We start from the raw sequence: 16,337 nt of genomic DNA, 5'->3' as shown, positions 1-16,337 counted from the left end.
CAAGAGTTGCGAGGTGAGAAGCGCGATGAGTCTAAGTCGGAGTAGTGGGTGGCCGAGAGCCGACCCTTTTTGCCCAAGGTCATCCAAAGCTCGACCAAGTGAGAGGCCGAGCCAAGATGCTTTGGGACAACTGACACTTTCCTTTTCCTTTTATGTACAAAATCTCCTGTGTAAAGAACAAGTGATAAGCTTAATAAATAGTGGGGCTTGTGTATATGCAAGTATGTGTACAATTAAATGCAGCAAGCAATTGCCACCTAATGCGGTCGATTCCAAATCCCTCTTGCTTCCTTATGACAATTCTTTGTGCTTCTTGATTCTAGATCCCTCCTGCTTCCTAAGTGTCCTTGTCCCTCCTTGCCACCCATTGCAGTCGATTCCAGATCCCGCTTGGTTATTTGGGTCAATGCTCCGTTCTTGCACCTCGGTAACTAATTGCCACCCGACGCAGTCAATTTCAAATCCCACATAATTCTTTAGGATGATGCTACTCCATGCGTGTAACTCGGCAGTCAAAGGAGGGAACACCTCTCTTAAGTGTCCTTGTCCCTCCTTGCCACATAGTGTGGTCGATTCCAAATCGCACATGGTTCCTTAGGATGATGCTATGCGCTTGTACCTTGGTAGTTAAAGCGGAAAACGCCTCTCCTAAGTGCCCTAGTCTCTCCTCACTATCTAGCATGGTTGATTCCAGATCTCGCTTGGTTATCTTGGACAGAGCCTTGAGCTCGAACCCCGGTGACCCACCGCCAAGCATCGTGGTCAACGTTCAACTCTCGACTAATCCACCAGGCAGTGCTCAGAAGGGGCGCATGCAGTCACGTTATGGGTACACCTTAATAAAGTAAACTCAACCAAGGGTGGAGTGAGCTAGAAGGAAAGTGGGGTAAACAAGAAGGTGAAAATTACTGAAGAAAAGACCAACAAAAATCAAATTTATTATATATACAAGTGTGACTGAGTACAAAGCCCCTGCTCTTAGGCGGGCTAAAAAAAGACATTTATACAATCAAGGGTGGGAAGCTAGGTCAAGGAAGGCGTCAGGCATCAAGTCAAGTCCCAGAGAATTGAGGGAATTGCGATCCTCTTGGGTGTTCATCGCCTCAGGAGTACTTGCGGCCACAAGCCCGGTTATGGAGTCACTCGGCTGCCATGAGTTGGGGTGTGATCTGGGCAAGTTTTCTATTGGTGGCGGCAAGCTCAGCCTCCAAGTTATTCATCCATGTCTCGTGGGACCTCATCTACTCGAGTTGCAAGTGGGACTCTGCCAGCATTACATACAAGCCCTCGACCTTCTCCTTGTCTTTTTGAAGCACCGCACTCTTCACCACCAAAGCATCCTTCCAAGCCTGGAGTTCCCTGATGCGTACATCCAAGCTACAACGAACATCATATACTTTTGTTAGTGAGGTGACATAACCCAGGAAACCCTGTTGGGCCCCCTCCTCCTTTATATGGCACACCCACTCTCACTTTGACTACCTCTCTTCTGATGCTGCCCAGACGACGGACTCGTGATGAGATGCCTCCTGCTTGAGCACCTCCTTCTCCACACGGAAGTTGGCTTCCTACTTGTGATGATTCTTGATGATCCATCGCAAGTTCCCATTTTCGTCCTCATTCTCATCATAGGCCTTCTCGGTACGCTCCAGCTTCGCTCTGAGCCGAAACATCTCGTGGTATGCCCATCCGCCCAAACTGTCTAAAGTCTCAGCTTCGTTCTCCACCTAGGCCCGACTGTCCATGTTCCAGGGCACTAGGAAGTTGAACCCCTGCCAAATGAGAAACTGTTAGAAAGCCAAAACATAAGGCTAAACCCATGAACAGGATGGAAAGGGGAAGGAAGTCTCACCAAGGAGAGAATGCAACTAAGCCGATCGGCCATCTCCCATATCGCTTTAGCCCTAGCCTTGTCGACTCCCGTTCCTAAAGCGTGATACGACGATGCATCTCCACTTTGAGGTGCCGAACCTCCAGAAGGCCCGAGGAGTGTTTGACACGTATGCCATTATGAACTCCTCAGTCCTAGAGTCATTAGGTGTCCCTTGTTCTAGCTATGAGGAAAGGCAGCTGTCCGCTGTCGAAGAGGTGTCTTGTTTCACTGATAGACAGACTGATGATAGGGACGTTGTAGACCCATCTTCACTTAGCTTCATAGGGTTGTCGTGTGAAAGGCCCTCCAGAGCGGTAAACTAGAGGGTCATCCCACCAGTAGAAACTCCAACAGAGTCGAAACTAGAGGGATGTAGACCATCACCACTACCACCTTGGGCAGCCCCCTCCGGTTGACGAGGAATGCCCCCTGAAGCTAACAAAGGCTCCTAATCGATAGCTCCCGAGGTGGCATGAGTATGCCCAAACCTCCAGCGACGATAGTCTCCCTAAAAGAGCCAAAATCCGAATGTTGTAGGGTCTCAAGGAACACTAGCTCAAAATCCTCGTCATCCAAGTAATGGTTAAACTCTTCCCCCGCCCCCACCCCGATCTCTCAATGGGGTAAGAGGAACATCCTAGATAGATAGAGGTGTAGATATCACCTCCGAGGTAGACAGTCTAGATTGCATTGAATCATCATCAGATCCCTCCAAGTTAGCGAAGGCATTACCCCTGCGATGTTACCCCCCTCCCCCAACGAGCCCTCGGTTGGCCGCTTCATCCGCCATGAAGTTGAGTATGACCTCAAAAAGTCATGGCCCAGCACTTGGGACCCGTTGGGCACAAGAGGAACCGAGCAATGTTTTCCTCGATCAGGAGGATGTCAGTCCTGACCTCCTTTGGGTGTTCGCGGACCCAAAAGTACACTAGTTGAATGTGAGTCCACTTGTGCTCAAACAAGTTGATCCTGATCCCCCTATCATGAGGATTGACCCCAAGTCGGACTGAATGAAGAATTTTGGGTAGTGGCTTCTCCAGGCGAGAACTTCCCATCCCTTACTTGACACAAAGAAAAATTTGTTTTGGCACTGCTTGGCATTGGAGTGGCGCACCTTGAGTTAGACAAGTCGAAGCTTGGGATGTGAGAGAAAACCGCAGACGTTCCCCTCCAACCTTTGGGATGGGATCGCGTAGGTTAATAGGAACTCTCGGGCGATCATGTTCGGATACTCCTCCCCAAAGGACGCCAAGACCATGCTCCATGCCATGCAGCAGGATGTCAAGATCTTCCAGTCGTTGAGATGCACCTGTATCGGGGCCAGGCCCAATAAGTCTAGGATGTCATGGACCGGACAGTTAAAAGGGAGCTTTACACCATGTGAAAATATGCCATCGTACAGAGGAACCTTCTCGGCGTTACCCTCGTGACCAACTTGTCGAGGGTAGTGGGGTCGATGACCATAGACCACCCATACCCATTGTAGGAGGGAGATTCACGACAATAAACATTCTTGGAGGCCATCGGAAGCAGATCTAGGGAGCGACAAAAGGGAAGAGTTAGAGTTAGAGAGAAGGACGCCAGGAAAGAAAAGCAAAGATTAGAAGAGGAGTAGGGGCTAGTTCAAGAGCACGAAGGCATAATAATTAAGGGAGAGGCAATGATTTAGGAGCCCTAACAAAAAGATTGACAGGACGTGGGGACGCGACGGCTATGCCAATTCTCGAGGCATTGGAATGTGCAACGATGAGATGAATTTAAGAGCGGGAGCATGCAGAAAAGTAAAATTTCTGCCATGCCCATGTGGCGGAAATTTGCGGGGTAACTGGAAATGGGTTTTTTATACCCACTCGGGCCAAGCCCTAGTCACTCCGCCAAAGCGGGAAAATGGCCTAGACCAATCCAAGAAGAGGGAAACAAACGATAGTTCCCTAGAGTCGGCACATTAATGAGGGAAAGATTGGTCGGGATCCTGTCTCCTGCAAGATCGGCCACATTAAATGCTCTGTCGAGTGGCCAGCCCCGAGGTCGAGTCCTTGTTGCTGACAAGAACAACTGCATTAAATGCGATACCATGCCATCTTGAACAGGGAGTGATCATTACATCAATAGGAAGGTCCTACAAGGGATTGGATATAAAGGGTAAAATGCTGACTATAGAAAGAGGTTGCTCATTCACTCACTCTCCCCCTTGCTTTCTTCAACTTCTTTCTTCCTTCGCTCAGTTCAAAAGATTTTAACTTTGGCATCGGAGTTGATACGGTCCCCATCACTTCTTCCACTCTTGAAGGTATTAAGAGCGCTGTCGCAGCTAGAGGCTATAAAACACACTTCAATAGTTAATATTTTTATTAGTATCTTTATTGTGGTTTTTCTTCCTTTGCTATTATACTTTTTAATATTTATTAATCTATCTTGCTCATAAAAAAATCCACTTAATTGGTTGTTCTAATTGAGAGATTTTATCTTTATTTCTATGAGGGATAAAAGACTTTGAAAGCCAAAAAAAAGAGCGATTTTCCTTGTACTTTCAAAATTTATCCCGGTCTTAATTACTGGAAGACGTTGATGGTGATCTTGCTGGATAGATAATTATCACTGATAACTTCAAATTTGAAGTACTTTTGCCAATCCCAATCCTGCATTAATAAGCCGTTATTGGTTGCTAAGACAAAAGGTTGGATAATATCCCTCGAAGAAAAATTCTACATTCAGTCGACTCGGGTAGACGCCGCGTAAGCGGCTGCTGATGTGGCAAAATTAAAACGAACCGTTTCACTCCCCTCAAATTTTTTTTTTCATTTCATTCCCTCCCTCAGCAATTTCTTCAGTCCCTCCCTCTCTACATTTCCTCTCTTCCTCAGTCCCTCCTTGTTTTGCATTTCCTCTCTCGATCCTTCCACAAATCGCATCTCGTCGAAGACCACGAGTCCATCCCCTGGAAGCACCGAAGAAACCTTGACGGCACATCCCTCCCCTCGAACCTGCCGCCCTCCCTCCCTCAACCGACTAATGGAAGTCTGAGACCACAAATTGTCGCCTTCGTCTTCAGCCACAGCGTTACGTCGTCTTCCTCAGTTTCCTTATCTCAAACCATACATAGCCAGCCCAATTTCGTTCATCCCAAAACCAGTTAGCCCTAACCCTAGCCCCATTCCCAGTTATCCTGAAGGCAAGCAATTTCTTCAAACTCTTGCAATATTTTTTTTTTGAATTTCAGGACTTATATAGTTTTATATATTAATATTGCATATGAATTGTCACCGAAGGTTAGCTCTGGATTTAGAGTCTCATACCTTGGAAACATGGGATTCGGTTGGTGGGTTTGTGTTACTTTTCAGTATCATTTTTCATGAAAGCTAAGGTTTTGATTTTTTAGGATTTTAGGACTTATTTTGTGTTGGATCAAGTGCTTAGATATTAAATTTAGCCGAACATTCTGTTGAGGAGGTTTCTCTGTAGAATTCAGAATGTTTCTCTGTGGATTGTTTTGATTTTCTCTTTTGTTTTATTCATGAGCTTTGCTACACATCATTGTTATGATTTTCTTAGGATTTTAAGACTTATTTTGTGTTGGATCAAGTGCTTAGATATTAAATTTAGCTGAACATTATGTGGTGGATGTTTCTCTGTTGATGTTTGTTGATTAATATTTCATTTTTTTGAAAAGAAAAAGGTTCTAGTCAAGGTAGTCATTGATCATAGGTTTTGTGTTTGATATTATCCAATTTATTTATCTACTCTCCATAGATATTAATTAGTGTATTGACTTAACTTAATTTGGTAAAGTTTTTATGTTTATACAAAACGAGAACATAGCAACTTGCATAGCCACCTGAATTGAAAGCAACTAATGAATCATAATGGAGTCTTGACAGTTGCATCCAAATAAGGTGTTGTAATCTTATTTTCCATTGTTTAACAAGACTCCCTCTCTCTCTCTCTCTCTCTCTCTCTCTCTCTCTAGTTTAGAGGCATACCAAACACTAAAACAAAGGAAGAGATTAATTATTAAGAATTATGGTAATAATTTTAAAGTTGGTTGCAAAAGTGATGAGAGAATCCCATGCAAAGAATTAGATTAGGGCAAGATTTTGGTGTTGAGTATGATTTTGATCCTCTAAGCAGATTTGCCTTTTGAAAATTAGCATAGTTTTCTTTTTGGGTTCCACTGACTTACAGTACCATGTTTTTAAAAAAAAAAAAAAATCGAAGTATATGGCTAATTAATTAACAAGTCCAGAGATGTCCCTCTCCTCCCATGCATCCGCCTTAACTTATTCCCTATGGCCTACACTATCTAATTGATGCCTTTGCAAGGTCTTAAAAAAGTGTATCTCCTCTAAGCAGATTTGCCTTTTGAAAATTAGCATAGTTTTCTTTTTGAGTTCCTTTTAAAAAAAAAAACAAAAAAATCGATGTATATGGCTAATTAATTAACAAGTCCAGAGATGTCACTCTCCTCCCATGCATCTGCCTTAACTTATTCCCTATGGCCTACACTATCTAATTGCAAGATCTTAAAAAATTAGTTTATATCAATATATTAGCACCCTTTCATGTAAATGATATTTTCTTGAATATGTGTCTTTTCATATGTGTGCCTTTACATTGTGCTTCTAGTTCATGTTAGAATGTCGTCATTAACTGTCTTTTTCATCTTCCGGTATATGTACTTTGGGTCAACTATTCTGCTTCTATGAGCTTCAAGCTATATTGAGATACTCAAATACTACAAAAAATTCAAGACGACCATTCCTAGGGTGTCCAAAGTACAACACAAAGGTAACTAAATGACTTATAATGTAACTTTAAAATAAATTGATTAATATTACGTACATCTAACAACATTTATATATGTTTGCAAATATTAGGGATTACCATTCTGAAAGTATTTCAAGTGGGCAGATAGTCATCAATACATAGAGTTGGATCTACAAGAAAGACAAAATGAACTGTTAAGGAAGGAAGAAGAGGTCGAGAAGAGACCCTGCGATATTGAGAAGAGGGAGATTGAGTTCCATAAGAGGGCGGATGAAATTGAGAAGAGAGAGATGGTGCAAGATGGTAGAGATGAGGAGTTTCTGAAGAAGACAGAGATGCTTCTTGAGCAAGAAGATGGAATAAGATGTTCACGCATGCATCTCCGGGTGTATTCGGCTTTTGTAGTTGTTGTTTGTTGTTACTTAGTGACTTGGTAGTGGTTTTATGTTATAGCTTTGGTTGTTTAGTGAGTGCAATGTAATATTTGGGAACTTTTTTGTTGCATTTTGCCTCTTATGCTTGTGGCATAACAAACATTAAATTGGTTGTAAAATAGCTGTATTATAATCAATAGATGCAGTGGTTTTGTGCATTCCTTTCCAGAATGAGATTTATAGCATAAATAAATGTTATATTGCACATTCCTTTCCAGAATGAGATTTATAACATAAATAAATGTTATATTGCACATTCCTTTCCAGAATCAAATTTATAGCATAAAGTAAAAAGTTATATTGCACATTCCATTCCAGAATTGATAAAGTAACAAGTTATATTGCACATTCCATTACAAAATCAGATTTCTGGCATAAATAAATTGTACATACTTGTTTTGACCATACAAAACCACATGACTCTTAACATCTTATCTTAATGCCAAACGGCACAAACTATAATAACAGCAAATCGATTGAATATGCTAGTAGGTCGCTTGAGGTTTATATGAAAATGCAACTGTTGAGCTTTTGGCCTAATATCTCTACATTGAATTTTTCCTCTACATTTGCTAGTGTGATCGGGGCTTGCTCTGTGGTGACAGATTCTTGAAACTTGCCAACAAGATCAAAGTTCTATATGATTTGCTTTCCTAGCCCTCGTTAATTAGGGATTCCCATTTCCTTACATGTTTCTATATAAATTGTCAAAGTTCTTTAAAGTGTATTTGATAAGCCCAAACATAGGCATTTTCTCCTTAATAAACTCAACCAATGTGCCACATTGAAGTTCCTACCAATAGATTTTCTTAACATTGTTCCTAAAACAATAACTCCCAAGAAATCATGAAACATGAGCAAGTAAAAAAAATGGTCCTTACCATAATAAAATTACTAAGAAGCTACACAGAAAATGAAGAAATCACTCACACATGTTAGAATTTTTATTTCAAATATTTATCTCACTTCACTTATAAGCGTTTATACAATGCTCTATTTATAGAGCTAAGGGTGCTGAGGGTAGTCTGTCATTTTAACAAACATGAGGTGTGCGTGATGCCTATTGCTAGCTGTACAGATCATGGTGATAACATAAAATATTCCTTTTGTACAGACAGGATCACAAGAATTTTCTAGAGAGAATTTACAACAGAATTTCATTTTCTGGAAGGTTCTTATAGTTGAGGCTGGTTGTTGTCATCGTGTGCTGCTGAGGTGGAGTAGTGAGTCATGGATGAGCTGGAGATCATTGGTTTGCTGTCAACACGAAATGAACTCGAGCACAGATCCACTTCAAAATAAATGAGCTCGAGTTTCCGAAGACCACACCAGTTTATAGATCCACACCAGTTCAAGTTGCCAAGCCAAAGACTACACCAGTTCACAAATCCACAAGAGTTCAAGTTGCCGAGTTGAAGACCACGAATCGCCGAAGAAAACCAAAGCACCAACTTAAGATGAGAAGCACCAACGCAAGAGAAGTTCCAAAATGCACTCAAATCGCCATCAGTTTCTAGCAAGAAGAAAACCAGAGCAAGATGAGAAGCTAATCGCCGAAGACAAGAAAATGCACTCAAATTACCATCATTTTCAAGTAGCATTTAGAGAAAATCGTCGAAGAAAGTTTCTGGCGGAAGAGAAGCACAAATCGCCAAACAAAAGGAAGAAGACGAGAAGCGGAGAAGCGAAGCGGGAATCCGAAATGCACTGCACTCTGTTTTTCTTTTTTTTTTAAAAAAGAAAAAAGCAGCTGCCACGTCAGCTAACCGACTGCGCGGCAACTGTAGCCCGCGACTGTACATAGCGAAACTGATCCCTCGAAACCACGGTTGGCCAGGTAGCTGGTTTCAGCTCGGCTAGCTAGAGCTAGCCTTCAGCAGGTCTGAGATTTTTGTCGGTCTCAAATTTCTTTGACATGATTTCATTTAGCTAAAAACATTAATTTGAGCTATAATTTCATTTCCCTGTTTTTCAGTTCACATTCATGGTGAAAAAAAAAAAAAAAAAACCAGAAGACTCTAGCCAATATTATTTACTTAGTGATCTTGCAACGTTTGGTTTTTTGAACGAATTCGGCTCCGTTTAGATTTAGACATATTTTAACATCTAAATACACAAATTTTAAATTATTAAATTCATTTTAACTCAAAATTTCTTTACAGGTGGGATCCACAACCTTTTTCTACACAACACCTTTTTTTATGCAAACTCCACAACTTTTTTTAACTTTCTATAAATATATTTAAACTCATCTTAACATTTAAATACATCTAAACTCATCTTAGGTAAATCCTACATAACTCATTCTACCATTTCAAATCACTATTATTCATAAAGAATTCAATTCAACTCAATAAAACCTTAATTAAGGGCCTTTCTAGGGTTGTCAGAGTTCAAGCTAATCCTTTTTTCCAATTTAATTTAAACATGCACTTGCCAACCGTAAGCGCAGCACGAAAAGCAGCATCTAATTATAGGAAAAGATGTCTTAAGCCGTGAATGTTTTTTAATCACGGCAGATATGTCTTTATTTTGGTCCTTTTTGTCATGTACTCAAACGGTAATATCGATCAAAAGTTAAACAATTTCTAAATATGAAGCATATTCTCATGACGATCTTCACGGGTCCAAAGCAAACATCCTGAAAACAATTAATGTAAAGTATGGATCTAATGGCGTTAGATCGTCATCATTACCAACCAAGAAAATTCAAAGTAAACTTGAGTGTCACCGAAAGCTAGCTGTAAGGAGAGTGGTGGGGCTTTACATGGGAATTACCAGGATATACCCGGACCCTGATAAATGTAATTGGAGTCCATCCATGTAATCGGTTGGCTATAAGATCATAGATTGAATTATATATATATATATATATATATAATACATATATTGGTAGAGAGCGAATTTAGTATGATACATGTCAAATGTATGTGACCTAATTGGCATAAACTCCCAACCTCTAAAATGGAGGTCTTGGAATTGAATCTCTCTTCCAAATGTAATTAAAAAAAAAAAGGGGGGTATGATACATACCCTAAAGTATATCATGAACCAACCCTTAAAAGATAGATAAATCAATAAAAACTTCCTCATAACAACAAAAAAAAAAAAAAAACTTGCCCATGTTTTTGAGTCCGACCCGTTTAAGTCCAAATCTAGTTGGTCACCATTCTCTACCCTTATCCAATACTCTAAACAAGGGATTAATAAACGCCGACGTGTTGGCTATATTCAATTCATTCCATTGCAGTTCTGGCATCAAACAAATAAATGGTGGGCCACACTCAAACACTCTTTACAAGTCCACGAAGAAACATACCCGAAAATTTCCCTTCTTTTAAAGCCCAAAAGTGGGTCCACTTTATAAAGCCAGGCTAAAAAAAAAAAAAGTGATGATGGTGGGTATTGACCATCGATACACATGCATGCATGATGTATATGTGTATACATCATCCACCATCGTGGACAAATATCTCATCCACACCCACATGACCCTCCCAAATCGTTGTCCTCCAGTTCGAAACGAACCTGGCTATATCGACGGTGCATGAACAAGATCATTATTTTTAAGGGTACCACTGTACACCATGATCTATAGTACACAAAATGGTGGGACCACCAGTAACTTGAAACATGAAAACACCCCGTTCGTCCATGAGTTGTTTAGGTTGCAAGGGAAAGGATACTTGTGTCTGCTGCTCATGGCCTTTGCAAGAAATTAAGCCGCTCAAGAAACGTATCCCTCCTCTCAACTCTATCATCTTTTATATATGTTCCTCCTCAAGATCTTCACGATCATTTATCAATGGGGAATTGTGTTTTCAAAGGGTTTGGAGGGATGGAAGAAATGGTGAAGGTGGTGACCTCGAATGGCGGCATCATGGAGCTCTACGCACCCATCACTGCAGAGTGCATAACCAACGAGTTCCCCGGCCATGCCATTTTCCGAAGCCGCAGCCTCTTTGCGCCGCCTCTCCTCCACAACGAAGAGCTCCACTCGGGCAAACTCTACTATCTCCTCCCTCTAAACCCCTACAAGCCCAACACTACCAACAACAACAACATGATGATCAGTGGGTCCGAGTCCGAGCAACCCGACGACACGACCGTCGTTAACTCCAATTACGTGTCTTCTTCATCGTCTAACGTTTTAGCGACACCATACCGCATGTCGTCATGCGACAACCAAGGGATCATGAAGCGGTTCTCGGAGCCGGAAGTCGTTCCGAGGTATAATAGCACCGGAGTTTGGAAAGTGAAGCTTGTGATTAGTCCTGAGCAGTTGTCGGAGATTTTGTCGCAGGATGCTCGCACCGAGGCGTTGATAGAGAGCGTGAGGACCGTTGCCAAGTGCGGCAATGGCGTGCCGTCGGCGACTAATTCAGACCAGTGGAGCTTGTCCAGTAGTTGGAAGGGATAGTCCCATCGATGTGAAGTAAATACATATATGTTTATTTTTTCCAGTTCAATTTTTTTTTTCTTTTTTTTTTTTTTTGTCGTTTTTCGGTTTTTAAATTTATATATTAATGCATGTAGGGTAGCAACTTGATGAAATGAAACTTGATGCAGCTGCATGTGAAGTAATTTGTACCCCTTTTTAGCTAAATTTGGAGGCATTATATGTTGGTAGTTTAATAAAACTGTCCTTTTTCTGTTTTCGTTTTCAATTTATTCACTATCAAATCTTGACTATGATGCATGTTATGAGCTAGCCAGTCTACAAATTAACACTTCCAGATGTCAAAAGACATGTGACCTGATTAACATAACTCTTAATCTCTAGGCATGAAATTTGAAATCCCTCTCTCCCAACTCACAAAAAAAAAAAAAAACTTACGGACGGAAATAAATGCAAAGTGTCATTTAATTTATTTTAATTCTTAATTAAGAACTATAAAGTGAAAGAAAGATTTACATATAAAATAATTTTTCAATATTTATTACTGTCAAAATAAGTTTCTAGGAATAAATAACTATAGGGTATATTTGATACAGGAAAGATTATATATATAAACAAGAGGTTAGAGATGATTTACTTTTCATAATTATCAAATTAGGTAAAAATAATAAGTAAATCAAATTATAAATTTGATATTATCTCTAGCGCAAGGTAAGTCCATTTCGAAGATGAAGATGAAGATTCAAGAATCATGATACAGACCTAATTTCTAACATGATATATCATGACAACTACCTTAATTCTACCCTTAAAAAATAACCCTATAAAATATTTACACTGTCGTGATGATCTTTACTCCATTTCTCTTACTCATCTATATATATCATCTCGTAAATAAATAAATAAAATTAATCAAACAGGTAAAGATTAGGAAGTTGCATGCAGGAATTTAAGGCCTTATTTATTTTTATAACTATTCTTATCTCATCTAATTATTATAATTTTTTAAAATTTTTATACAAAATAAAATAAATAATTTAATTTTTTAAAACTTTTTAAAAAATAATATTAAAAAAATATATTTTAATTAATTTTCAATTTTTATATTAACACATTTCACCTCTCAGTATAAATTATGAGACCACAATCACATGATTTGTTGCTGTGTACCGTACGTCCACTCAATCATCCATCTAGCTAGCCTAGACGCTTCCCACTTATAGTTAGTTCTTCCCTTATTAATCACACTAAATAATAAATACGGTTTGACAACCTCTAAAGGTCTCCCTAATCAAAAGAGTTTACGTGCAAGGCACATATTTGTAGAAAAATAAAGAATAAAAAAGAACAAAAATTAAATGTAAATTCGATAATATGGTGATACTTTCGTAAATATATTTATCCCACAAGATGATGATAGATAAAGAGAATTGAATGTCTTCAATGTGCATGAATGACCTCTATTTATAGGCTATGAGACACTGGTTGGCAAAGACCATAACAATTGGTAATGCAATGGTTGGCAAAAGGCACAACCATTAACAAGTACGTGATACAACATTTTGACTAAATCAAAAGATTGTATCTCTTGACACTTCTTTAACCATCAACTCCTATGGGAATATTACCATGAAAAGGGTGTTATTCTAAGGGGTACACTGTTTGGTGATCACATCTCTTAGAATTATATCTCCCACTTTATCACATAAAACGGTGATGATCTAGTTGAGTATTTTACCTTGGTACTAATATAAGCTTTCCACTACTCAACTCTCATCTGCATACTTTTGCAGATCGACGTCAGAGCATGACAAGCCTCTACGTGTGCATGCTTTTGTCATTACCTTATCTAACCACACCCTCCATCATATATGCTTTCACTGACCACATATAAAGGGTGACTTCATTTCACTAGAAAAATTTAGTGAACGACATTAATTCTCCGTGACTAGATCAATAATCAATATCCCTTTCACAATTGATGATTTTAGCTAAATACATAACACACGTATCGTCCTGCGCTGAATTTTCGTTAAGTACTTCCTCTTGAGACTTTCCCTAATCACCTCATCATCGGCTTTACAAATGATTGACCAATTATTTTAGTAATCAACCTGCATTGAAATTTTATTAAATACTTACCCTAAGGCCATTTCTGAGGTTTTCCTTAATGACCTTATAAGTGACTTTATAAATGACCAAAATTTTCATTTGAGTATCACCATAACTCAAATTTTCTAGGCATTCATAGGATTTCCTAAGTTATGCATGTCGACCATGAGGTTGCTTCACCTAAGTTTCTCTCAACCCCATTCTAGTCACATATTCTCTGAATTTCTCTAGAGATAATCTTTTGGCTATCGGACCTGTTACCATCTCGGTCGAGGAAATAAAATTAACCTTGACCCCACATCTTTCCACTATATCTAAAATATAGTGATAATGCACATCAATATGTTTTCTCTTAGAACTCTGTGTTTCACTTTTTATCAATGAGATGATAGACTGATCATCACAAAATACATTGATTGGTTCTGTGGATATACCCAAATTTAAGCTTTCAATAAAGCATTTTATCCACATCGCATTACTCACTGTAGTAGTACAAGTAATATATTCTGCTTTCATAGTAGACTTAACAACACAGCCCTATTACTTACTCAACCAAGAAACTGTTGTTCCACAAAATAGAAATATATATCTAGTTGTAGATTTTCTATCATCTACATCACTTCTAAAATCAGAATCATTATAGCCGATTAATTCTAAATCATTGATCCCAAAGCACAATTTCAAATTTTTGGCGCCTTGAAAATATCTTAATATACCCTTCACTGCTTGCCAAAGTTCCTTACCTGCTTTATATTGATATCTGCTTACCAATCCTACTACATGACAAATATCTGAACATGCAGTAGACAATTTAGGTATTTGTGGTCTAGTGATAACGCATGCAGGACGAGGAAGCAGAGCCTAGCAATAACGAGCACATGGGGTCTCAGAACACAGGAGTTGGGGCAAATAGGGAGGAAGAGGGTAAGAACATGCAAGACGAGCTCTGAAATCTCAAAGGAAAGTATGAAGAGATTGCAAGGAAGGTGGGCACATCGTTGTCGGTAGACCAACTGCTCACGAGCACTGGCCTATCCTATATGGAGGAGGTGTTGGTCGTGCCCCTACCACTAAAGTTCAGGATCCCAACCATGGAGATGTATGATGGAGGGAGGGACCCTTTTGAGCATCTGGAAACCTTCAGGGCTCACATAACGTTGCATGGCTTCCTAGGCGAGGTGGCATGCAAGGCATTCCCGCTGACCCTAAAGAGGCCAACGCGAGTGTGGTTCGAGTCTTTGGCACTAGGATCCATAATCAGCTTTGGTGAGCTGGCTCGACTTTTTCTGACCCAGTTCATGTCAAGTTGAAGAAGGTGGTGTCTAGCAGCTTATCTCCTCACCATCAAGCAGGGGGAGGAGGAGAGCCCAAAGTCCTACCTGTCCCAGTTCAATAAGGAGCGCATGACTACTAACGACTAGGAAGAGAAGATAACCCTAGCGATGCTCTTGGGAGGGGTATGGCCATGTTCCTTGTTCATGGTCGAGCTAGCAAGCAGGACCCCCGTGACACTGCAGGAGTTCATGGATCAGGCCGACAACTTCATTAGTGTGGAGGACACTCTTCAGGCCCTGACGGAGCCAAGGAAGATGGAGCTGAAGCGAGTGGAGAGGAAGGCGAGGGCCCTGCCTAAGACTAAGGCCCATGGAAAATTGGAGAAAAGCTCCCACACAAGGGTCGCAGCAAGATCGCCCCCGCTCGCCATCGCGAGGGAGGGGGGGACCTCCACTCGTGGAGATCCGAACCATAGTAGGAGGGTTCGCAGGCGAGGGCACTAGTAGAAAGGCACACACCCGACAGGTCTGGTACCACGAGGTGTACTCGGCGGAGTACCACCTCCCCAAGCACCTAAGCCAGCCGACCCCGCCATCTCCTTTGCAGAGGCTGATGAGGAGGGGATCCTATACCCCCACGATGATGCGCTGGTGGTGACTATATGAGTCTCAAACTTCACCACCTGGAGAATCCTCATTGACAACGGGAGCTCTACAAACATCCTGTTTTAGGAAGCCTTCACCAGGATGAGAATAGATGTGGTTGCCCTGCCCCCATGCAATTAAAGGGCTTCTCCAGGAGTATGGTTCATCTTGTCGGAATGATGACATTGTTGGTCCTCGTTGGCAGCTCCCCTTGCACGGCCTCAATCATGGTTGACTTCTTGGTAGTGAGAACTCCATCGTCATACAACACCATCATTGGAAAGCCCACCCTCAACAGCTTGCGAGCCGTCACGTCGACCTACCACCTCAAGATGAAGTTCCAGACTCCCCGCGGAGTGGGAGAAATCCAAGGCGAACAGGTCCTGGCAAGAGAATGTTACGTCCAAGAGCTGAAATAGAAGGATGGTGGGTTTACCTAGAATGGCACCTATAGGAGAGAGAAGGCCATGCACCACTTAGAGAGCCCTGGTAGGCCTTAGTCCGCGACTCGCCCTACCGGGCTCTAGGAGAAGTGGGAAGGTGCATGACTCTAGAGACAGAGGCAAAACGAACGAAAGCTCCCTAGCTGAAGGCTTTGTTTCCCTTTCTATTGTAATGTGTCATTTAGCCCGGTTTGGATTCACCACTCATCTCACTACTATTCACTACTATTTAGCAACTTCAACTCACAAATCTCACTTATAACGTCCCGTATCCAGAAGAATCGGAGAATTACTACCTGTCACTTACAAACCTATCTCTCCAAGCACTTAAAACTCCAAGGACTTCATGATTAGCACACAAACTCATATTTTCCAAATAACCATAATACAAAC

The 16,337-nt window shown here is 40.8% G+C and overlaps 1 protein-coding gene across 1 annotated transcript; it reads left to right on the top strand.

The window, feature by feature from the left end:
• Positions 1 to 10,725: 10,725 nt before the first annotated feature.
• LOC121246201 lies at positions 10,726 to 11,738 on the top strand. Its single transcript, XM_041144628.1, has one exon. It carries the CDS (start codon positions 10,877 to 10,879, stop codon positions 11,489 to 11,491), a length of 615 nt encoding a protein of 204 aa, XP_041000562.1. The 5' UTR covers positions 10,726 to 10,876; the 3' UTR covers positions 11,492 to 11,738.
• Positions 11,739 to 16,337: the final 4,599 nt, after the last annotated feature.

Source organism: Juglans microcarpa x Juglans regia, chromosome 1D (assembly GCF_004785595.1).
Source record: "Juglans microcarpa x Juglans regia isolate MS1-56 chromosome 1D, Jm3101_v1.0, whole genome shotgun sequence".
Lineage (NCBI taxonomy): Eukaryota > Viridiplantae > Streptophyta > Magnoliopsida > Fagales > Juglandaceae > Juglans > Juglans microcarpa x Juglans regia.
This window is presented reverse-complemented; position numbering and strand designations above follow the sequence as displayed.